Source organism: Anomaloglossus baeobatrachus, chromosome 1, assembly GCF_048569485.1.
Source record: "Anomaloglossus baeobatrachus isolate aAnoBae1 chromosome 1, aAnoBae1.hap1, whole genome shotgun sequence".
Taxonomy (NCBI): Eukaryota; Metazoa; Chordata; class Amphibia; order Anura; family Aromobatidae; genus Anomaloglossus; species Anomaloglossus baeobatrachus.
In genome coordinates, this window is record NC_134353.1 from 337149166 (window position 1) to 337175101 (window position 25936).

Below are 25936 nucleotides of genomic sequence, written 5' to 3' on the forward strand. Positions count from 1 at the left end.
CTGTTGTTAAGTATTCATTCAGCTGGATAACTGGACTTAAAGGGGTATTCTATCTCCAAGATCCTATTCCCAATATATAGTAGGTGGAATAACAATAATATCAGCAAATACCAATATTTGGAAATGTAGAATAGTTCTCCTGATTAAATTAGTGAGTAACCTTGGCACTCTAAATCTCCCAGACTAAGTCAGTTAATTTTTCTCCACTTTTTCTCCGTTCTTTTTATATGGTCAGTCTACCCATTAGCTCTGCCATGCATAGTGTAGCTCTACACCTACTGCACATGTTACTTTATGATTGACATCTCTTTCGTACCAGAGCTGTCTAAGCCTACTCTGACCCCATATTTGTCATTACTATATTGTCCTTGTACTGTATTATGACATTTGTATCATGTGTTTCATTTCTTGCTGTGTTGCAATTTTTTTGCTGCATCCCAATTGTACCTCTACATTGTTCGAGTTTATGTTATTGTTCTCTCACTCTTATGTGATACTGATTATTGTCATTTTTCATGATTACATGCAGATAAGTCCAATCTGACGAAGGCTCAGGCCGAAACGTCATTTGTAACTTGTTTTGGACAAAAACATATATGCTTATGAAAAAATTTTTTTCTTAATACGGACCAATAAAGAGTGATTTTGCATTACTATCCGTTGTGACTTACTGACTTAGTCTGGAAGATTTAAAGTGCCGAGGTTACTCACTAATTTTATCTATTATTACCTCTGACCACCTATATACCAGTGAGCAGAGCTTCCTCTACAGTAGTTCTCCTGATTAAGCATGCCCTTACCTCATGAGCAGGGCATTGCAGCTTTGGTAGCAACCATTACGACATGGACTCTGCTGCTGTGGACCCGGGGAGAGTGAGTGCAGATTCATTGCACCCACACTCCTCACATGAAGGGTCCGCACTCCTAGAAAATGGGGGATACGTTCCCTGAGTGTCTCCCCCCCCATATTCTAGATGGTCCAGAGTCGTCGTGGGACCCCTTTATTTTTTTTCTTACAATAAATTGGTGAAAGAGGAAATGTTTTGGGGACTGTTTTTTCAAATAAATTTCTTTTGTCGATTTTTTTTGATAGTACTGACAGTTTATGATGTTGGGTATCTAATAGACGCCATGACATCACAAACTGCTGGGCTTGATCTCAGGTTACTTTACAGCTAGTATCAACCCGATTTATTACCCCGTTTGCCACTGCACCAGGGCACGGGATGAGCTGGGGTGAAGCGCCAGGATTGGCGCATCTAGTGGATGCGCCACGTCTGGGGTGCCTGCGGCCTGCTATTTTTAGGCTGTGAAGGCCCAATAACTATGGACCTTCCCACCCTGAGAATACCAGACCACAGCTGTCCGCTTTACCTTGGCTGGTGATCCAATTTGGGGGGGACCCTACTTTTATTGTGTAATTATTAATATTTATAAAATAATTATAAAAAAAGAGCCTGAGGGGACCTCCACATTGGATCCCCAACCACGGTAAAGCTGCCAGCTGTGGTTTTCAGGCTACAGCCGTCTGCTTTACCCTAGCTGGCTATCAAAAATGGGGGGACCCAACGTCATTTTTTTTTTTTAACTATTTTTTAAATAGAAAAAATTAATGGGCTTCCCTGTATTTTGATTGCCAACCAAGGTAACGGCAGGCAGATGGGGGTGGCAACCCATAGCTGTCTGCTTTATCTGCGCTGAGAATCAAAAATACCGCGGAGCGCTACTTCATGTTTTTTAAAGATTTATTTTTACAGCACTGTGATGTCCAGCAATCAAAATACAGGGAAGCCCATTTTGTTTTTAGTTATTTAAATAAATAATTAAAAAAAAATATATATGGGTTCCCGCTGCATTTTTTGTATTGCTAGCTAAGGGTAATCCAAGCAGCTACTGGCTGCTAACCCCCACTGCTTGGTGTTACCTTCACTGGCAATGGAAAATCCAGGGAAGCATTTTTTATTTTTTTTGCCAAAAAACTACAAAAAAAGGACGTGAGCTTCGCCATATTTTTGTATGCTAGCCAGGTATAGCAGGCAGGTGCTGGAAGAGTTGGATACAGCGCCAGAAGATGGCGCTTCTATGAAAATGCCATTTTCTGAGGCGGCTGCAGACTGCAATTCGCAGCAGTGGGGCCCAGAAAGCTCAGGCCAACCTGTGCTGCGGATTCCAATCCCCAGCTGCCTAGTTGTACTTGGCTGGACACAAAAATGGGGCGAAGCCTACGTCATTTGTTTTCTAATTATTTCATGAAATTCATGAAATAATAAAAAAAGGGCTTCCCTTTATTTTTGGTTCCCAGCCGGGTACAAATAGGCAACTGGGGGTTGGGGGCAGCCGTACCTGCCTGCTGTACCTGGCTAGCATACAAAAATATGGCGAAGCCCACATAATTTTTTCAGGGGGCAAAAAACTTCTGCATACAGTCCTAGATGGAGTATGCTGAGCCTTGTAGTTCTGCAGCTGCTGTCTGTCTGTATGGAGAAGAGCAGACAGCAGCTGCAGAACTACAAGGCTCAGCATACTCCATCCAGGACTGTATGCAGAAGATTTTTGCCCACCAAAAAAATGACGTGGGCTTCGCCATATTTTTGTATGCTAGCCAGGTACAGCAGGCAGCCACGGGCTGCCTCCAACCCCCAGTTGCCTATTTGTACCCGGCTGGGAACCAAAAATATAGGGAAGCCCGTTTTTTTAATTATTTCACTTATTTCATGAAATAATTAAAAAACAAATGACGTGGGCTTCGCCCTATTTTTGTGTCCAGCCAGGTACAACTAGGCAGCTGGGGATTGGAATCCGCAGCACAGGTTAGCCCGAGGTTTCTAGGCGCCTCTGCTGCGAATTTCAGTCCACAGCCGTCCCAGAAAATGGCGCTCTCATAGAAGCGCCATCATCTGGACCTGTATCCAACTCTTCCAACAGCCCTGGAGCCGGGTGGCTTGTTGGGTAATCATGAGTTAATACTGGCTTTGTTTTACTAGCCAGTATTAAGCCAGAGATTCTTAATGTCAGGCACGTTTGACCCGGCCATTAAGAATCTCCAATAAAGGGTTAAAAAAAAGACACCACACAGAGAAAAAATACTTTAATAGAAATAAATACACAGACACATTAGAGACTCCATCTTTATTACCCCCTGTCAGCCCTCCACGATCCATGGTCTTCTGTCTTTCTCGTTCAACAAATGCAGCTCTGCTACATCACTGCTGCATGGGGGAAGTCGCTGCTTCCCGTGGAGCCTTCACTCCGTGAAAGCTGCACGGGAAGCAGCGTGCAGCCTTCACTCCGTGAGAGATCAGTGCTGCTAGCGGTAACAGCGGTAACGCTGACAGACGCGTTAACATAGCAACAGTGCTCCCGGAGCCGCGGTTAGCGGTGACGTCACTGCTAACTGCGTTGCTATGGCAACGGTGATCTCCGTTAATGACCGGCTGTGTCAGCCGGTCCCTAACGGAACGGGGAGTCGACCGTGTGCTAGAGCATGTCGCCGGTACACGGCGAAACACAATGTGCACCGTGTACCGGAGAGATGCACTCGCAGGTCCTACATGACGCGTCATAGTCATGTGACCAGTCTGTAGCCAATGAGATAATAGCCACGTGACTGGTCACATGGCTATTTTGACGTCACGATAGGTCCTGCATCACTGCTGGCAGTGCTGGTCACCGGGAGGATTCAGCGATCATCGGATGGAATAGCGGCAGGAGACAGAGTGCAGGAGGGATCGCGGGGACCGGTAAGTGTTATGGCAATGTTTATTAACTGTTTGTGTACATTTATCATGCATTTTTATGTGTTTGTGATTGCCTCCCATTATATCGTATTGGTTCGAGTTTGGTTCGTCGAACGTTCGACGAACCGAACGAGACCTCCGTTCGGCGAACCGAACTCGAGCCGAACCACGGCCGGTTCGCTCATCTCTTGTTAAAATATTATCAGCAAATTCTCATTTTTCCAACAAAATTTACAAAATCATTTCTTTTAGGGACCATATCACGTTTGAAGTGACTTTGAAAGGCCGAGGTGACAGAAAATACCCAAAAGTGACCCCATTCTAAAATCTGCAACCCCCACAATGCTCAAAAGAACATCCAAGATGTTTGTTAACTCTTCAAATACTTCACAGAAACTAAAGCAACAAAAATGTTACTGTAACCCCAAATTTTGAATTTTCACAAGGGTAACCGGAAAAAATGAACCATGCAGTTTATTGGCAAAATCTCCTGAGTATACCAATACACCATATGTGATGGAAAACTATAGTTTGGTTGCACGGCAGGGCTCAAAAGGGAAGGATCACCATTGGAATTTTGGAACGCAAATGAGGACCTCCAAGTGCTCCACGCCAGGGAGGTCCCACATACACCAGAGTGCACAGGTGGAGAGTGGCACCAGGTTGGCCGGCACAGCCATCAGGACAGGGGCACACCTGGGATCCAGTACGTCCCCAGGGCTTAAATCCAGTGAGTAAAAACCATCAAACTGCAATCTCTGTCTAGACTGCTTCATTGCGCTGCACCTCTACGTTAACCCTTCACCTACTCCTGGGGAAAAACCCTGCTCACGGAGGGCTCCACCATCCACGCTGCCCCCATCCATCATCCCCAGTGGGAACCTGCAGCGGCGGCCCTATCATCCCTGGCCACAAACCGTGAGTGGCGTAGTCGGACTTCTATTTTATTTAAATTATTACATTTAAAACTGGTCGACGGTGCTCCCGGATCCGGTGCCCCTTGAGCCACGGACCGGCCGGATCCGAGCAGCCCAGCTGCCCCGGAGCGCGACAGCTATATATATATATATATATATATAGATATATATATATATTTATACACCGTATATACACTAAAATAGACACATCAGGAGTGGTGACCTTTAAAAGACATCCTGTGATCACATGTACATGAGATACTAAAATCTGGAAAGGAATGAACACTACATTTTCGTGGTTGATACAATACCTTTTCTTTTGTCATGTCCAAAAGGCCAACTGAATATCTATCACAGTTTAGGTACGCTCTCACAGTATAGAAGGCCTTGTGGAATTGTCGCTCAATATCTGTGAGTTCCTCAAACACTTTGTTCGCTGACCACAGCAGGACCTGGACAATATAGAAATATGTTCCTTATAATGAAATTACTTCACATTTGTGCAATAAGACTTAATAATATTGGGTTAGAGAACTGGATGGTTAGATGAATAGACAGGTAGACAGACTTATAGATGGATGGATAGATGGATGGATGAATAGATAGATAGACAGACAGACACTTTACCTGTCCTCGTCGTGTTTCACAATTATGTAGATAGCTCAAGTGATAAATTTTCAGATTTAATGAAGCAAAATTTAAATATTTCAAAAATACCTGTAAGTATATAAACAAAGAAGTCAGTGTCCCTAGGGGCAAATTGTGCACACACTTTACTTCTAATCAATGATGTAGCTAGCAGAAACCAACAAATCTTTTCCATGTAAATCTCATTTTTGTTGAAGTTTTCGAAATTTACTGGAAATTGCGAGTGTGTGTGTGTGTGTGTGTGTGTGTGTGTATGTGTATGTGTGTGTGTGTGTGTGTATGTGTGTGTGTGTGTGTATGTGTGTGTGTGTGTATGTGTGTGTGTGTGTGTGTGTGTGTGTGTATGTATGTGTGTGTGTGTGTGTGTGTGTGTGTGTGTGTGTGTCTGAACTGACCATCGTGGAGAGAGGAAGCCTCTGAAGGTTGCTGAGATCATGCCACTTGCAGCTCTGGTGCTTGGCTGTAGCTTTGGACTAAGGCGGGCTTTACACGCTGCGACATCTCCAGCAATTGCTAGCGATGTTGAGCGCGATAGCACCCGCCTTCGTCGTATATGCGATATCTGGTGCTTGCTGCCGTAGCGAACATTATCGCTACGGCAGCTTCACATGCACATACCTGGTCAGCGACGTCACTGTGACCGCCGAACAATCCCTCCTTCAAGGGGGAGGTGCGTTCGGCGTCACAGTGATGTCACCGCGACGTTACTAAGCGGCCGGCCAATAGAAGCGGAGGGGCGGAGATGAGCGGGACATAACATCCCGCCTAGCTCCTTCCTTCTGCATTGTCGGTGGACGCAGGTAAGGAGATGTTTGTCGTTCCTGCGGTTTCACACACAGTGATGTGTGGTGCTGCAGGAGCAACAAACAACATCGTATCTGCAGCAGTAATGACATTATGGAAATGAACGACGTGACACAGATCAGCGATTTTTTACGCTTTTGTGCTCGTTCATCATCGCACCTAGGATTTACACATTGCGATGTCGCAACCGACGCCAGATGTGTGTCACTAACGTCGTGATCCCGACGATATATCGGTAGCGATGTCGCAATGTGTAAAGCCCGCCTTAGAGTTCATTATTTTTGTCTGTCTGCCTTCTCCGGTGTTTTCTTATCATAGTGGTGAAAGCTAGTGCACTCACCTTTGCACTAGCCAGGGAGAGTGGAGGGACTAAGCACTGACAATGGTGGGGGGAAGGACCCGCTTGAAGACATTGGGGAGTTCAGGGAGCAGACATAGGTTAATGTCAGTTGGTGAACAGTCTCCCCTCTCCTTACCATAATGGCCTAACTTTCCAGCCCCATTATACCTCTGTTTTGCACCGTGCACCGAACATCCCCTTGACAATGTGTGATATAAGCCCTGCTTTCGCTATGCTAATTAGGGCCTTAACTAGTTGAAGAGGCAATAGTTCCCAAGACTAGTCTGCCCTCTTTCCGTGTTCTCACGCCCACAACATGATTTCCATTACATCCGTATGACGAGTACTAGAAAAAAGTGCATGACACTGAAATGAATAATTTTTATGTATTAAAGATGTGCAAAGCTAGATGGATAGAGGGCTAGATGGTTGATCAATAGAGATATAGATCATAGAGAGATTGCTAATAGATAGCTACTATAAATAGATTTTTACAAATAAATAATTAAAATCAAAAAACAATGTGGGGTCACCCCCATTTTTTATAACAGCCAAGCGCTGATATTGTCAGGCTGGGAAGTTTCATGGTCATTGGGCTCTTCTTAACCCCTTCACGACCGGGTGATTTTCTGTGTTTCGTTTTCGCTTTTTGCTCCCCTTCCTCTGAGAGCCATAACTTTTTTAATTTTTCTATCAATCTTGCCATATGAGTGTACCGCCCTGAGAGGGGCCCGGCCGCTTCCTCCGCTTGCTCGGGCCGAGCCGCTCGAGGTCCGTGCTCGGGTTGTCGGTGGCACGAGCGCCTCCGGACCGGGGGCCACGTTGCCTTGTTAGAGGGGAGAGGTAGCGGGGTAGTGGTGGTGATGGTGTGGGACGAGGCGCACAGCCGGGGAGGGCCGCGCTGTCGTTCAACGGGTTGTGACGCCACCCACAGGTCGTGGTGACAGGATGCACCACCGCTGTGGCTGGAGTGAAGGCGGGCTCGTCCGGGATCGGTGTTGCAGCCGCAGCCTGGATGTTAGCCCCTACGTGGGTAGGGGCAGCATGTCCCGGGGCCCCCGGTTGAGTGGATGGGACTGAGCGCTGATGTTGTTGTCGGGGTGCAGGGTGCCGTGCCGCGGTGCAGTGTCGTGCCCGGATGGCACTGGTGTACTCACGATTGATTCACACTCAGAGTCACTGGTAAACCAAAGTTCGGATGTGGTCGGTTCCCGCAGCCGGCTGCAGGTGTCCCCTGTGGGGTTCATGGTGGCCCCTATCCCGTGCACCTCTGGATGTTGTGTTTCGGCTCCCCTACCTGAGCAGTGGTAGCCCGCTCCCCGGCATTGAGCTGCCGGAGGAGCCCTCGGTTACCCGCAGGCGCTGGCCCTTCGGGTGTTTGGCCCTTGGCGGTGGCGCTCACCCGGTCTCGGTGGGTTTTTGCCTTCTTTCGGGACTTTGGGTGTGGATGAACCCGTGAGGTCCAGCCAGCAATCAGTCAATTTGCCTATACTCAGTGGCTTCTAAGCTAGGACGGGTTCTGAGTACCCGGTTTCTAGTGCTCCGGTACACGGTTGACTCCTCGGTTCAGGAACGGCGGGCTCTAACCCAGGCCCGGTCCGTACGGTTCCGCCGGTTGCTGTACCGGTACTCCTGCAGACGGCCACCACCGTCTGCCTGCCTGACGTTTACAAGGGGCCCAGGCTCCTACCCGGGTCCCTGACAGCTGCTCTACTACCACTCACTGTCAACTTAAAACTTGTCTGTTTTAACTTCCTGCCCCAGGACAGTAGTCTCCTCAGTGGGCGTGCCTTTCCGCCTGACTCCGCCCACCTGGTGTGCTCTACTGGCCCTGAGGGAGATATCAGGTCTCCCTTTCGGGTGACATGTGTGTGACCTCACAGGGGATGGGGGTGCGTGTGTATGTGGTTGATGTAATTACCTGTGACGTCACATGAGGACTTATGTTTTTGCGGGACGAGTTGTACTTTTGAATGAAACCATTAGTTTTACCATATAGTGTACTGAGAAACAGTAAACAAATTCCAAATGACCTGAAATTGCAAAAAAAAATGCAATTGCACGATTTTTGGGAGGATATTTTATCCACAGTGTTCACTATATGGTAAAACTAATATATCAGTATGATGCCTCATATTGGTACGAGTTCGTAGATACCAGACATATATACCTTTACTTTTATCTAAGGGGTTAAAAAAACATCAGAACTTTATCTAAATAAAGAGTAGAGCTTTTGGCACCATTTTCTGAGACCCGTAGTGTTCTCATTTTTCGTGATCAGGGGTTCAGTGATGGCTTATTTTTTGCATCTTGAGCTGATATTTATACTAATATATTAATACTATAAGGTGTCCCGATTCTACGCATCGGGCATTCTAGAATTTACGTATTGTGTAGTTAATGTATGATTTTTGTTATATATATAGATGTTGTTGTGTGTAGTTACCAAGTGTTTGTGTAGGGCGCTGTACATGTTCTGGGTGTTGTCTGGGTGTGGCGGGGGGTGAGAGCGGTGTTGTTTGTGTGTTGCGTTGTGTGTTGCATTGTTTGTGGAGCGCTGTGTGTGTGTGTTGCGCAGTTTGTGTGGGTGTGGGGTGTGTGTGTGTGTTTTGGTGGGAGGTATGTTTTGTGCAATGTGTGTGTTGTGCGGCATGTGCGTATATTTGTGTGTGCCGCGCTGTTTGTGTGTTGGGTGTCTGTGTAGGGCGGTGTTTGTGGTTCACAGTGTGTGTGTGGTGTGTTGTGCAGTGCGTGTGTGGCGGTGTGTGTGTGTTTTGGGGGGAGGTGTGCACCCCCCATCGTGCTCCATCCCCCATGCTGCGCACCCCCCATCGTCCTCCATCCCACATGCTGCGCACCCCCCATCGTGCTCCATCCCCCATGCTGCGCACCCCTCATCATGCTCCATCCCCCATGCTGCGCACTCCCCATCGTGCTACATCCCCCATGCTGCGCACCCCCCATCGTGCTACATCCCCCATGCTGTGCACCCCCATCGTGCTCCATCCCCCATGCTGTGCACTCCCCATCGTGCTCCATCCCCCATGCTGTGCACTCCCCATCGTGCTCCATCCTCCATGCTGCGCACTCCCCATCGTGCTCCATCCCCCATGCTGCACACCCCCCATCGTGCTCCATCCCCCATGCTGCGCACCCCCCATCATGCTCCATCCCCCATGCTGCGCACCCCCCATCGTGCTCCATCCCCTATGCTGCTCACCCCCCATCGTGCTCCATCCCCCATACTGCGCACCCCCCATTGTGCTCCATACCCCATGCTGCGCACCCCCCATCGTGCTCCATACTCCATGCTGTCCACCCCCCATCGTGCTCCATTCCCCATGCTGCGCACCCCCCATCGTGCTCCATCCCCCATGCTGCGCACCCCCCATCGTGCTCCATCCCCCATGCTGCGCACCCCCCATCGTGCTCCATCCCCCATGCTGCGCACCCCCCATCGTGCTCCATCCCCCATGCTGCGCACTCCCCATCGTGCTCCATCCCCCATGCTGCGCACCCCCCATCGTGCTCCATCCCCCATGCTGCGCACCCCTCATCATGCTCCATCCCCCATGCTGCGCACTCCCCATCGTGCTACATCCCCCATGCTGCGCACCCCCCATCGTGCTACATCCCCCATGCTGCGCACCCCCATCGTGCTCCATCCCCCATGCTGCGCACTCCCCATCGTGCTCCATCCCCCATGCTGTGCACTCCCCATCGTGCTCCATCCCCCATGCTGTGCACTCCCCATCGTGCTCCATCCCCCATGCTGCGCACCCTCCATCGTGTTCCATCCCCCATGCTGCGCACCCCCCATCCTGCTCCATCCCCCATGCTGCGCACCCCCCATTGTGATCCATCCCCCATGCTGCTCACTCCCCATCGTGCTACATCCCCCATGCTGCGCACCCCCTATCGTGCTACATCCCCCATGCTGCGCACCCCCCATCGTGCTCCATCACCCATGCTGTGCACCCCCCATCGTGCTCCATCCCCCATGCTGCGCACCCCCCATCGTGCTCCATCCCCCATGCTGCACACTCCCCATCGTGCTCCATCCCCCATGCTGCGCACTCCCCATCGTGCTACATCCTCCATGCTGCGCACCCCCCATCGTGCTCCATCCCCCATGCTGCACACTCCCCATCGTGCTCCATCCCCCATGCTGCGCACTCCCCATCGTGCTACATCCTCCATGCTGCACACCCCCCATCGTGCTACATCCCCCATGCTATAATAGTTCTCCTATTATACTCAGAGAGGAGTGTAATAAGAGGACTATAATAGGAGGAGTAGTCCTGGGGGGAGAGGAGTATAATGCCGGCTCCCTGCACATGTGTACCGGGAGCCGGTGAACGCTGGTAACTATGATACACATCGGGTAACTAAGGGACCTTAGTTACCCGATGTGTATAATGGTTACCAGCGTTCACCGGCTCCGTCACGATCCCAGCAGCGCAAGGTTATGTCTGGCGCTGCTGGGATCGTGACGGAGCCGGTGTATGCTGGTAACAATGATACACATCGGGTAACTAAGGGACCTTAGTTACCCGATGTGTATAATGGTTACCAGCGTTCACCGGCTCCGTCACGATCCCAGCAGCACAAGGTTATGTCTGGCGATGCGTGCGGAGGGCCGGGGCGAGCGGCCAATCCATGCGGAGGGCGGGGCCAGGCCGAGGCAAGCGACCAATCCGTGGGGGGGGGCAAGGCCACTGGGGAGCCGGTGTACACTGGTAACTATGATACACATCGGGTAACTAAGGGACCTTAGTTACCCGATGTGTATAATGGTTACCAGCGTTCACCGGCTCCGTCACGATCCCAGCAGCGCAAGGTTATGTCTGGCGCTGCTGGGATCGTGATGGAGCCGGTGTATGCTGGTAACTATGATACACATCGGGTAACTAAGGGACCTTAGTTACCCGATGTGTATAATGGTTACCAGCGTTCACCGGCTCCGTCATGATCCCAGCACCGCAAGGTTATGTCTGGCGATGCGTGCGGAGGACCGGGGCGAGCGGCCAATCCATGCGGAGGGCGGGGCCAGGCCGAGGCGAGCGACCAATCCGTGGGGGGGGGCGGGGCAAGGCCGCTGGGGAGCCGGTGTACACTGGTAACTATGATACAGATCGGGTAACTAAGGGACCTTAGTTACCCGATGTGAATAATGGTTACCAGCGTTCACCGGCTCCGTCACGATCCCAGCAGCGCAAGGTTATGTCTGGCAATGCGTGCGGAGGGCCGGGGCGAGCGGCCAATCCGTACGGGTGGGCGGGGCCAGGCCGAGGCGAGCGACCAATCCGTGGGGGGGCGGGGCCAGGCCGAACCAGCGGCCAATCAGACGGTTGTCACCGTAAGGACACAATTTTGGAGCAAGACAGACAGAGAGATAGACAGACAGACAGAATAAGGCAATTATATATATAGATATTATACTATTTTTGTTTGGATGCTATGTTTTGATCGCCTATTATTGCATTTTAAAAAGAAAAAAATTGCGGTGACCAAAAACGTAATTTTGGCGTTTTGAATTTTTTTTCTTGCCACGCAGTGTACTAATCAGATTAATTGATTTTATATTTTGATAGATTGGGCATTTCTGAACGCGTCAATACCAAGTATGTCTATATTTTTTTTATTTTTTTAAACTGTTTTATTTTCAATGGAGCGAATGGAGGGTGATTTGAACGTTTAGGTTTTTATTTTTTCCTATTTTTAAAAACTTACTTTTTATTTATTTTACTAGTTCCCCTAGGTGACTTTATGGATCAGAAGTCTGATCGCTTGTTCTTTTCTGCTGATCAGAGCTGCACAGCACATTGGAGAAGGTCATGGGGTTAGATGAGACCAAAATAGAACTTTTTAGTATCAACTCTATCACCGTGTTTGGAGGAAAAAGAAGGATGAGTACAACCCAAGGAACACCGGCCCAACCGTGAAGCAGGAGAGTGGAAACATCATACTTTGGGGGTGCTTTTCTGCAAAGGGGACAAGTCGACTGCACCATATCAAAGGGAGGATGGACATTTTGGCCAACAGCTTCCTTCCCTCAGTAAGCATATTAAAGATGGGTCATGGATGGGTCTTACAGCATGACAGTGACACAGCCAAGGCAAGTAAGGAGTGGCTCCGTAAGAAGCATTTCAAGGACCTGGAGTGGCCTAGCCAGTTTCTATACCTGAACCCAATAGAGAATCCTTGGAGATAGCTGAAAGTCAATATTGCCCAGTGACAGCCCCAAAATCTGAAATATCTGGAGAATCTGTATGGAGGAGTGGGACAAAACCCTGTGTACAAACTTGGTCTAGAACTACAGGAAATGTCTGACCTCTGTAATTGCAAACAAAGTTTTCTGTACCAAATATTAAGTTCTGTTTTTCTATTGTATCAAATACTTATTTCTTGCAATAAAATGCAAATTAATTATTAAAAAAATCATACAATGTGATTTCCTGGATTTTTTTTATTCTGTCTGTCACAGTTGAAGGTACCTATGATAAACATTACAGACCTGTACATTCTTTGTAGGTGGGACAACTTGTATAATTGTCAGTGTATCAAATACTTATATTCTCCATTGTATCCAAAATGGGTACAATGTAGAAAAACGTCAGCTTAGAGCGCAAAAAAAATAACTTAACCACAGAGCCCATAAAATAAAAATGTTACAATTGTTGGAAATTGGTTCCAAAAGTTATTTTTATTTTTTACAAAATTGTGAATTTTATATGAATATGAAAACTATACATGTTTAGTATCTACAAACTTGTAGTGACCTGGAGAATCATTTTGCAGGGTCAGATTTAACATAAAGTACAAATTGTAGTTTTTACGATTTCACCGCACTTGTAATTATGTAAATTTTTTTCCCCATTTTTCAATACACCAAAATGAATGATTTCTTTGACAATTACAACTCATCCCACAATAGACAAGCCTTTATATGGTTATGTTGACAGAAAAATAAAAATGTTATGGCTCTTGGAAGAAGAGAAGGAAAAAAGGAAAGCTCAAAAACGGAAAATGGCCGGAGATGAAGGGATTACATTTTTACCAATCAAGTTATTAGAACTAGTATAACTAGTCACTTCTAGTTGGAAAACTGTGAGAAGGTTGAACGGAGTAAGGGGTACTTTGCACGTTGTGACATCGCTAGCATCGGCTAGCGATGCCGAGTGCGATAGTACCCGCCCCTGTTGCACATACGATATCTTGTGATAGCTGCCGTAGTGAACATTATCGCTACGGCAGCTTGACACGCACTTACCTGCATTGCAACGTCGCTCTGGCCGGCGACCCGCCTCCTTCCTAAGGGGGCGGGTCGTGCGGCGTCACAATGACATCACACGGCAGGAGGCCAATAGAAGCGAAGGGGCGTGGATGAGTGGGACGTAAACATCCCACCCACCTCCGTCCTTTTGCATAGCCGGTGGAGGCAGGTAAGGAGATGTTCCTCGCTCCTGCGGCTTCACACACAGCGATGTGTGCTGCCGCAGGAACGAGGAACAACATCGTATCTCTTATTGGTGCGACATTATGAAAATGACCGACGCTACACAGATCACCGATGGATGTGCATCACTTTCGATTTGACCCCGACGATATCGCAGTAGCGATATTGCAGCGTGCAAAGTACCCCTTACTGTTACCCTGTAAATGATTCCACAGGCTACACAGTACTAGAATAGCCAGACTCTATGATAGTTAGAGCTTTGAACATGACATATTATACACTTAGCAAGTGTCGCGGGCGGAGGAGGGGATGCTGCGCTCTCCCACTGCTCGGGTCCGGCCGCTGCTGCTGTGGCTGCTGCTGCTCGGTGGTGGCTCGAGCGGTGGGCCGGATCCCGGGGACTCGAGCGGCGTTCCTCGCCCGTGAGTGAAAAGGGGATTGATTGTGGGGATTTATTGTCCGTGACGCCACCCACGGTTGTGGTGAAGTTGTGACACCACCGCTGCTCTGGACGGGGATCCCGGGAGCGGTGACAGGGAGCAGCTTTGATGTTAGTTCTCCCCTCCGTGGGTAGGGGGTTGGTTGTCCCGGGGCCCGGTGATGGGGGTAGGGATGGCTGGCAGGCGGGTTACGGGGCCTGGCGAGGTGCAGGGTCGCGGGGGCAGTGCTGTGCCGCACAGCACGGTGGTACTCACTCAGCCAATGATGAGGACACAGTTCTCGGTTAAACACACGACTGGATGGACGGGTCCCACAGACGGCTGCGGTGTTGTTTCTCCCAGCAGGTTGATGGTGACTGCCTTTCCCTGCACCTATGTATGGTAGATGGTTCCGATGGGTTCCCACCGGTAACCCACTCCCCAGCTTGGATATGGGCTGGAGGAGCCCCTTTTGCCCGCAGGCTCTGGCCCTGAGAAACGGTTGCCTTGGCAGTGGCGGTGTCTCCCTCTCTTGGTTGGACGGTTGCCTTCTTTCGGGACTTGGCTGCTGGGAAACTCAGGAGGTTCCCTTCGCTAACGGATTTGGCAACTTTACGGCGACTCCTAGCCTTGCCGGGGTCCGTAAGCCCCTGCCAGATGGTGCTGACTTCTCTTCATGTACCGGTCCGGTACCGCCGGGCCACCGCCCGTCCACGGTCCTTACGGTAAACTCCGAAAGGCCACTCCTGCAGACGGTCACTACCGTCTACCAACCTTGCTGATCCGTCCGGGCCACACACCCAGACCAACTTCAGTCTGCTCTACTACCACTTTCCTCCTTCCACTTTCACCTCTCAAACTGATCTGAACTCAACTGCCTGCTTTTCCCGCCTCCAGGACTGTGAACTCCTCAGTGGGCGGGGCCAACCGCCTGGCCCACCCCCTGGTGTGAACATTAGCCCCTGGAGGAAGGCAACAAGGGTTTTGTGTCTGACTTAGGTGTGCCTGACCGGGAGTGTGGGGTGTGTTGGTGTTGTTCTCTGTGGCCCCTGGCTTGTCCAGGGCGCCACACAAGCGTCATACTTCTTGAGTGAGAGACAAAAAGTAAAATACATTTAAATGAAAATATACTTACATCTTCGTCATTTTTAGTAAAGAATGCACCATCAGTTTTGTTGACTGCCATGATAACTGCCACTACATCTTTTCCATTCATGATCGGTGTAGCAAGTATGTTCTTTGTTGCGTATTCTGTAAGCTCATCTGCAAATTTGCTGTACAATGTACTCTAAGTAGAAATGAAAGATTTACAGAATTAATAAGTAAAGCTGTACCACCTACACACTACAGGTTTGGTAATAAAGAGCAGGTAAAGTAAGACATTATAGAAAATGTAGAGAGGTAGAAGACGGGTTTCTAAATGCCACGCCAATGATCACAAGTCTGAAGATCAGATTAATTCAATTAATTAAATCAAATATTTGATGTTGTCTTATTTTTTATGGTCCTGAGGAAGGGGGCAGAGCTCCTGAAACGCGTAGACCTATGCAACAATAAAGCTACATTAATCTGATCTTCAGACTTATGATCATTGGCGCGGCATTTAGAAACCCGTCTTCTACCTCTCTCTGTTATCTGCCGCTTGGGTTGCCGCTGCCGTGGTCCATTTCTACATGCAATTATAGTAGTTGTGACTGTCACAACTACAGTTGGTGAGTAATATTGCTCCCCCCCTCCCCTGCCCTGTACCTTTAAGGGTAAGACCCTATTGCACTTTATTTTCCACAGCTTTATCTTCAATTATAGAAAATGTAGTAGATGTCAGAGGTGTATATAAGGGAGAGCGGCTTCATAGTACAAGTCAATCAGGCTCACCCGTTGTACTGGTTCATTCCATCACTTCACTTTAAACTGGTATTATGTAAAGTGTGGCATCCCTGAACCCTTCCGCCTCATCCCCTCGGTAGGGAAGCGGACATACTCCCCACTGTGCCCAGCCTGCTAGCTCCCCTGCTGCTTCTGTGGTCCTCACATTCCAGGACTTGTGCATGTTGCGCAGGTCTCCTAGCAATGTCCTTAGGGCTCGGGTGCACATGATCCTTGCCTCTTATAGAGACAGCACACAATCAGAAAGTGTTCACCAGCCTTTGGCTAGAAGGCACTCGGTATTTAAGGTACCTTCTATTGTAGGGAGGTACTTGAGCAATTAGGTCCCTGGTTAGTCTGATCCTATCAGTACTCCAGTCTGCTGTCTACCTGTTGTCTTAGTTCCTGAACCCGTCCTTCCTCTGTGTTCATAAACCTAGTCTGTCTGCTGTACCTGTCCTGCCTGTCTACAGTTCCTGAAGCAGTCCTGCCTGTCCATGTACCCAAATCCGATCTGCCTGTCTCCAGCACCTGCCCGTCCAGCTTTTCCCTTGAACATACTCCATCCTGTTAGACTCCACCACCCACTCTCTACTGCCTACCCTCTATACATGTGTCCCTTTGGCTCAGCTGCTGTTGTACTGGTGGCTGCCCTAGAGTGATACCTGGTGTCTACTGACAGCTCAGGCTATCCTCACCATCAGTGGCTCTGGCGAAAACTTGGTAAAAACCTAGTAATGCCCAGAGGGTGTAAACCTGGTCAGTGGCACAGTGGGTCTACACCCACTAGCCTAACATAATATGATGCAGAAAGCTAAGGTAGTATACAAAGAAAACTTTGGGACATTTCTTCTGCTAAAATTCACAAACAGTAACATTAATTAATATATATCTTCCGAACTAGTGGCTTGTAAATATATGCAACAAATATGTGTTATTTTTAAGTCTTTCATAGTACAATTTGGTGCAGTTTTTAATGTTATTTCTTTTAACCAATCCTAAATAAAGGAAAGGTCTAATGGAAAGAAACCTTACTCTCCTGTTTAGGAGAATGGGCACACGGTGTTTTTTTCAGGTGGTTTTCACTTGGAAATTAAAAAAGCGCCACAAAATCTATTAAATAGACATAATGCACAGCAATGTGAAAATGACTTTTGTGTGTAGATGTTCTGTCTTATGTTACTTCTTTTAATAGCTTGAGGGTTGACCCTGGAGTGGTTAAAATATGTGATATGCTCCTCTCTCCATACTTGACAGTATAGGGTAAGAGATGCTGATGGCAAGAATGACGGCATTACTTTGATTCTTTTCACTACAGCTGCCCCTCACCTAATATTCATCCTATTAGGATGACTAAGGAATATTGGGATGAAGGAACCAAAGGGCCAATCTAGAGAAAACAATCTTTGAGATAGTAAGGCATTTCATTGCATTATGTGAGATCAATTGAAACAAATTTCTCCTTTACGTTAGGGGCCCTTTGCACACAACGACATCGCCGATGCTGCGATGCCATGCGCGATAGTCCCCGCCCCCGTCGCAGCTGCGATATCATGGTGATAGCTGGCGTAGCGAACATTATCGCTACGCCAGCTTCACATGCACTCACCTGCCCTGCGACGTCGCTCTGGCCAGCGACCCACCTCCTTATTAAGGGGGCGGGTCGTGTGGCGTCATAGCGACGTCACACGGCCAATAGAAGCGGAGGGGCAGAGATGAGCGGGACGTAAACATCCCGCCCACCTCCTTCCTTCCGCATAGCTGGCGTGAGCAGCAGGATGCAGGTAGGAGATGTTCATCGCTCCTGCGGCTTCACACACAGCGATGTGTGCTGCCGCAGGAACGAGGAACAACATCGTAACATCGGTCATTTCCAAATCATGGAAATGACCGACGCTACACCGATGATACGATTACGACGCTTTTGCACTCGTTAATCGTATCAAAAAGGCTTTACACACTACGATATCGCCTGCGAGGCCGGATGTGCGTCACTTTCCATTTGACCCCACCGACATCGCACCTGCGATGTCGTAGTGTGCAAAGTGCCCCTTACTCTCGAACACTGAAATTGCAACACCAAGAAGGAAGTTGTGTAATTATGAAAATTATAGGATCAGCAGACATATTAATGGTATGCAAATGATAAAAAAATGGAAGCAAAATTTTTAAAACATTTCTATTTATTATTGAGTGTATATGCAGACAGTTACAAATCTGGGCTGCTATCAATGAGGTTATTAAAGGGAATCTGTCATGACCCAGGAGTGAGTTTTGGTTATCCGCACTATCAAGCCGGGTGTATGCTGTCAGGGCCAGGTGGACGGGCAGACCCAGGAGGTGGATCCACTGGGCCGAACTCCTTGATGGTGGTAAGGGGTCCGGTAGCTGGAGCACTATAGGCAGCAGAACAGTCCGTGCACACGAGTATAACGGAGAAGTCCCTGGGACCACGGAGTCACTGGTGGTAGTCCGGGTGACGCAGCTCAGGTTCGGAAGCCGAGGTGATGTCACGCGGGGTCCGGAACCTTTGGAGCGAGATGACGGGTCACCGCAGGGATCCGAGATGGTGCGGACTGTCAGGATGGCAGATGGACAGCGTTCGGGGTTCAGGATACGGCAGGACCGGATGGCGAGGCAGGCACGGCTCTACAAGAGAGATAGGTGAGTATATACACAGCGACACCAGGAGACCTGACTCCTAGCTTAGGAAACACGAAGATCAGGCCCCGCCCCCTTGGACAATAAACCCCTTTATACCCTGTACCTGTTTAGCCTCATTTCCTGTTAATGGACGCTGGCCCTTTAAGAAAGGGTCAGTGACCGCGCGCGCGCCCTAATGCGCATGCGCGCGGCCCGGGTGCCAGAAGCCAGGGAAGGAAGCTGAGAGGAGGACGCAGGGGAGCCGGCCAGGGCCTGGGAAGCCGTCGGGCGCCGGGATCGGAGACCAGGGGGCCTGGGAAGGACGGGCACCGGAGGCTGGAGAGCGGGGAGCGTGGCAGGTGAGCCGGGGAGCGGGGCTGAGGACCCGGGGAGCGGAGCAGAGGACCCGGGGAGGGGAGCCGAGGACCCGGGGAGTGTGACATATGCGTCCTGGCTTCAAACTGAAGTAGTGCGCATGACTGAAACTCCGGGGTCATGCGCACTGAGCCAAAATCCAGTGTCGGGTAGCGATGAGGTGAGTCAGATCATCCACTGATGCTGCACATTCATTAGCATGTTAGTACGCCCACAGGGATGTACTAACATGCTAATGGGGCCGACTAACAAGGGGAACTAATGCCCAGGGGACTAGTCCCCTGGCTCATTAGCATACAATAAAAGATAGTTAGAAATATTTTTTCTAAAGATCTCTTTATCTATGCAAGTGTATACAGGGACGGTTAGGCAGGGATTAGCAATATGCACCCAGACCTTGTCGCAGTTGTGGGTGCATATTGGACCTGTCAGGTTCCCTTTAATGGTTGTCTGGGAAATGTTCTACCACTCTGCACTTGGCCACGCAAATCATCAAGAATCACTGCTTGCAGCTCCCTTAGTCATTTCTGACCAGTGTGTACCCCAGATGTGCTCAATGGGAAATAAGTCCGGAAACACTGTAGGCCTAAGTAGTGTGTTTAGGCCATGCCGGCTACTCACAAAAGCATGAGCACCATGTGGCCTGGCACTGTCATGTTGAAAAACAGCTCCTGGGACAAGGGAGAATTGGCTATACCACTGGTTACATGAATCAGTTAAGTACTACAAAAAAAATAGAACATCACTTTCTAAATCACCAGAATGAATTGTATGACGATGGTAGCCAGACATCCAGCTACAGGTGTAAAAAGGAGTGTTTTAAAGGGGTTGTCCACTACTTGGACAACCCCTTCCCAGTCATTATGTTTCCCACAAGTAAAATAATAACACCTATACTCACCTCTGGTGCTGGCGTCTTTCCACAGTGTCGACGTTGGCTCTTCTGGGGCTTGCGTGACATTGTTAAGTAACACAATTCCTATGACCTATCATATTCCACTTCACTCCTTTGGATGTAATTGGCATCTAGAGGAAGTCAGAGCTGCAGTTCCTCTCTCAATTCTTCCTGGTGTTTGAATTATCCAAAACCAGTGAGAGCAAAGTGGGCGCTGAACCCCTGGAGAGCCACTGCTAACATCAATGGAACGGCGCCAGCAGTGGAGGTGAAAATAGGTGTAATTATATACTTGGGGAAAACAGTGATTGAGAAGTTGTTATCCACGTAGTGTACATCCCCATTAAGTCTAAATTGGTCAATCAGATTGTATAATGTATTCCTATAGGTAATAAGTATAAATGACAGTGGCTAACATACCATTGGTGCAATCTGTGCAGCTGCACAAGAGCCCAAGCAGTAAAGAGCTTATTTCTACCTCCAAAGCAGGTGAGATTGTGCGTTATGATGAGCTATCGGACTGTAGTGGATGGGGCTGACTGGCAAATTTTGGCCTGCGGGGCAAGCACACAGCAGTGGCTCATGAGCATCGACCCATCCTTATTGTATTTACCTCCGGCTGCTTAACATAAGGAGTAGAGGTAACAAGGCTTTAAAAAGATAAAGCCGAAGTAATGATGATATTGTTGTAGTGAAATGCCGACTAAATTCTCATCCACGTCTATCACTATCAGTGTCCTACTGAGAGAGGTGTCCAGGACTCTAATCAGCACATGACCATAACTGTGAAAAATGCATAAATCCGATCACTACACTGGGAATACAGGTGAATCCTGACAGTGTGCACTGCGCTCTATCACCATTCATCAGTCTGCTGTCACATAGGGATTGCAGAAATCTGTCTAGAGCTCGGAAAACAATGTTGGAAAAAATGAGGCCTGGAAATTGCATTTTGTCCACAGAGTTGATTCATATATACTCGCTTCCATTATAAAACAGACAAAACAGTCCATCTAAAGAAGTCTCATATGAACTGTTTTCTCTCTCTGTGTGTAAATGTTACTGTAGTGTACTGTAAGTGTGTTGAATATACTCATCTGCCACAACCTTTCCCTGTGTGCTCCACCACTCTGCTCCTCTTCTCAGTGACATCACCGCTCTGCAGACTCTTTGAGTCATGCTGCACTCTCCGTGACCTAGAAGAGCCTTTTACAATGCAAGTCTATGGAACATCCAAACAAGGTTCCATAGACTTACATTGTAAAAGAGACTTTCAGGTCAGAAACACCCAGTATACAGGACAAGAGAAGTGGTACTATGCAATGTATATATACACAGAATAATACAGATACTGTGAATTACACCCACTATACAGGACAAGAGAAGTGGTACTGTGCAGTGTATCTATATACAGAATAATACAGATACTGAGAATTACACCCAGTATACAGGGCACGAGAAGTGGTACTGTGCAGTGTATATGTGGCGCCCTGGACTAGCCAGGTCGTCACAGGTACTACAACACGCACCCCCACCCTGAGACAGGCACATCAGCCAGACACAAAAGCCTTGTTGCCTCCCTCCAGGGGCTGATGTCCACACCAGGTGGGGTGGAGCCAGGTGGTTGGCCCCACCCACTGAGGAGTTCACAGTCCTGGAGGCGGGAGAAGGAAGTCAGAGGGGAACAGTTAGGGAAGTGAAGGAGAGAGGAGTGAAGGAGAAGTGGAGGTGCAAACTGACCGTGTCCGGGTGTGTGGCCCGGGCACCAAGAGCAAGGTTGGCAGATGGTGGTGGCCATCTGCAGGAGAGGCAGATCAACGCGGAACCGTAGGACCAGGGACGGGCGGTGGCCCGCCGGTACCGAACCGGGGAGCGAAGTGAAGCCAGCACACACAGGCAGGGCCTACGGACCCCGACCAGGCTTGGAGTCGCCATTAGAGATCAAATCCGTCAGTGACCAAAACCCCAGGGGTTTCCTAATAGCTAAGACCCGATTGAAGTCAACCGTCCGACCAGCAAAAGGAAATACAGCTACCGCCACAGCTAGAGTTCCAAGGGCCAGAGCCTGCGGGCAAAAGGGCTCCTCCGGCACATACACACGCTGGGGAGCGGGTTACCGGTGGGAATCCATCAGGACCGAACATACACAAAGGTGCAGGGAAAGGCAGCCACCACCAACCGTCCAGGAGAAGCCACAGCAGCCGGCTGCGGGACCCGTCCATCCAGCCGTTTCGTTTACCAGAGACTTTGCGTACCTTTATGGCTGAGTAAGTACTACCGGGCCGTCTGGCACCGCGCTGCGCAGTCCAAGCGACCCTGCACCTATCCAACCCTGCCTCCCTGTCATCTCACCGGGCCCCGGGACCACCAACCAATACTCACAGAGGGGGAAAACAACATCCCAGCTGCTCCCCACCATCGCTCCCGGGATCCCCGTCACCAGCAGTGGTGGTGCCCAACCTCACCACAACCCGTGGGTGGCGTCACGGACCAAATCCCCAAACCAAACTACCCCCTTTCACTCACGGGCGAGGAGCACTGCTCGAGTCCCCGGATCCGGCCCACCGCTCAAGCCACCGAGCAGCCATCGCAGCAGCGCCGGACCCGAGCGTTAGCGAGCGCAGCGGCGTCCTTCCCCGCCCGCGACATATATATACAGAATAATACAGGTACTAAGGATTACACCCAGTATACAGAATAAGAGAAGTGATACTCTGTGGTGGGAATATACAGAATAAGGCCGGGGTCACACTAGTGGAAAGCATTGGATACAATATGCTAATGACACTAGGCTCAGGCTCTGCTGCGAGCGTGAGCAGGGCATCATTTACTGTGATCTGAGTCTCTGACATGCTGGAAACGGATCACAGGAGCGGAGAAGATGGAGAGATTAATTTCTCCATCTTCTCCATCTCTGCACACATTACACTGCACTTGGATGTCATCCGAGAGCAGTCCGATGTTTCACATGCATCCATAAGATTTGTATGGGTGTGTGTGATTCGATTTGTGGAGCGCTCACAGATCTACCCTGGCTCATTGACTAACATTGTGCCGTGAGCAATGTGAGCGAGGCCTAATACAGAGACTGAGAACATTTAACTGTCATGGAACCGAAACATTGCAACTCACATGGGCAAATGTTTTTTACTTATATACACACACACACAGCCAGGCCTCCTATACACACACACACACACACACACAGTCAGGCCTCCTATACACACACACACAGCCAGGCCTCACACACAGCCAGGCCCCCTACACATACACACACACACAGCCAGGCAGCCAGGCCTCCTATACACACACACAGCCAGGCCTCCTATCATAGCCAGGCCTCCTATCATAGCCAGGCCTCATATACACACACACACACAGCCAGGCCTCATATACATACACACACACACACAGCCAGGCCACATCAACAAAGCACAAACACAGAACCATGTATGTATATTTACCTTCAAAAAAGTGTCTGTACATGCAGTGGAGCCGGCCTCAGCGGGGAACAGAAACAGGAAGTCAGGAATCAGCTCATTTGAAATGAAGCTCCAGCCCTGCTGCCAAGTCTGGCTCCAGGTGAGTAGCTGAATGCAGCTTCCGTAGAACTGTGTGTGCAGCCACCGGCCTCCTGTCACTGCAGACTGGGAGCTTAGGCGCCACAGCAGCCACACACACTAATGAGACAGATGGCCAGGCAGCCCGAAACTACTGCTCATAGACCGGCCCAGGGGGCAATTACCCCCCTGCATCAATGACCAGTCCGCCTCTGAGTGGACCCATATGCTGTTCTTGCACAGGATCCCGCTTCCATCTGTGTCTGCCCTGATAAATGACAACATGGCTTACACCTGCACTTAGATATGCTATTATTGACAAAAAAGTGCATTTAGAATAAAATCTTGTACATCAGCTCTAGCATTTACAAACTACAAAGAGCTGAATAGATTCTGTAAAAAAAAATAAAACTTGCTAGTAGAAAATGAATGGGATGTAGCCAAAATAAAGCAAGAGAAATCCCTACATTTGTTTTTTTTTTAAATATATAAATACAACAGGGTTCTGCACAGGTGGGTCCTCTAAGTAATAATAATAAAAGCTGATTACTGAGGATCAAGAGAAGCCAAAATTACTAAATTCCTCAGCTCTGTATACAGTATAGACCAAAAGTTTGGACACACCTTCTCATTCAAAGAGTTTTCTTTATTTTCATGACTCTGAAAATTGTAGATTCACATTGAAGACATCAGAACTATGAATTAACACATGTGGAATGAAATACTTAGCAAAAAAGTGTGAAATAACTGAAAATATGTCTTATATTCTAGGTTATTCAAAGTAGCCACATTTTGCTTTGATTACTGCTTTGCACACTCTTGGCATTCTCTTGATGAGTTTCAAGAGGTAGTCACCGGAAATCGTCTTCCAACAGTCTTGAAGGAGTTCCCAGAGATGCTTAGCACTTGTTGGTCCTTTTGCTTTCACTCTGCGGTCCAGCTCACCCCAAACCATCTCAATTGGGTTCAGGTCTGGTCACTGTGGAGACTGGTCATCTGGCATAGCATCCCATCACACTTCTTCTTAGTCAAATAGCCCTTACACAGCCTGGAGGTGTGTTTGGGGTCATTGTCCTGTTGAAAAATAAATGATGGTCCAACTAAACGCAAACCGGATGGAATAGCATGCTGCTGCAAGATGCTGTGGTAGCCATGCTGGTTCAGCATGCCTTCAATTTTGAATAAATCCCCAACAGTGTCACCAGCAAAGAACCCCCACACCATCACACTTCCTCCTCCATGCTTCACGGTGGGAACCAGGCATGTAGAGTCCATCCGTTCACCTTTTCTGTGTCGCACAAAGACACGGTGGTTGGATCCAAAGATCTCAAAGTTGGACTCATCAGACCAAAGCCCAGATTTCCACTGGTCTAATGTCCATTCCTTGTGTTCTTTAGCCCAAACAAGTATCTTCTGCTTGTTGCCTGTCCTTAGCAGTGGTTTCCTAGCAGCTATTTTACCATGAAGGCCTGCTGCACAAAGTCTCCTCTTAACAGTTGTTCTAGAGATGTGTCTGGTGCTAGAACTCTGTGCGGCATTGACCTGGTCTCTAATCTGAGCTGCTGTTAACCTGCGATTTCTAAGGCTGGTGACTCGGATAAACTTATCCTCTGCAGCAGAGGTGACTCTTTCCTGGGGCGGTCTTCATGTGAGCCAGTTTCTTTGTAGTGTTTGATGGTTTTTGCCACTGCACTTGGGGACACTTTCAAAGTTTTCCCAATTTTTCGGACTGACTGACCTTCATTTCATAAAGTAATGATGGACACTCGCTTTTTGCTTGCCATAATACAAATTCTAACAGTCTATTCAGTAGGACTATCAGCTGTGTATCCACCAGACTTCTGCACAACACAACTGATGGTCCCAACCCATTTATAAGGCAAGAAATCCCACTTATTAAACCTGACAGGGCACACCTTTGAAGTGAAAACCATTTCCGGTGACTACCTCTTGAAGCTCATCAAGAGAATGCCAAGAGTGTGCAAAGCAGTAATCAAAGCAAAAGGTGGCTACTTTAAGGAACCTAGAATATAAGACATATTTTCAGTTGTTTCACAATTTTTTGTTAAGTATTTGATTCCACATGTGTTAATTCATAGTTTTGATGCCTTCAATGTGAATCTTCAATTTTCAGTCATGAAAATAAAGAAAACTCTTTGAATCAGAAGGTGTGTCCAAACTTTTGGTCTGTACTGTATGCGGTACTAAAGAGGAGAGAGAAGCTGTGCATCTGATCCCAATGCTCTTAATGTGTCATCTAATACACTCCGCTG

At 48.6% G+C, this 25936-nt stretch overlaps 1 protein-coding gene across 1 annotated transcript in view; it reads right to left on the reverse strand.

Annotated features, from left to right (window-relative positions):
- LOC142292369 (rod cGMP-specific 3',5'-cyclic phosphodiesterase subunit beta-like) overlaps positions 1 to 25936 on the reverse strand; it is a 113096-nt gene that overhangs the window by 76123 nt on the left and 11037 nt on the right. Inside the window, exons 2-4 of the mRNA XM_075337696.1 lie at positions 15460 to 15612; positions 5282 to 5371; positions 4966 to 5106 (exon numbers count right to left, since the gene is read on the reverse strand). Coding sequence (XP_075193811.1) covers positions 4966 to 5106; positions 5282 to 5371; positions 15460 to 15612 — 384 coding nt within the window. The remainder of the gene's footprint in view (positions 1 to 4965; positions 5107 to 5281; positions 5372 to 15459; positions 15613 to 25936) is intronic.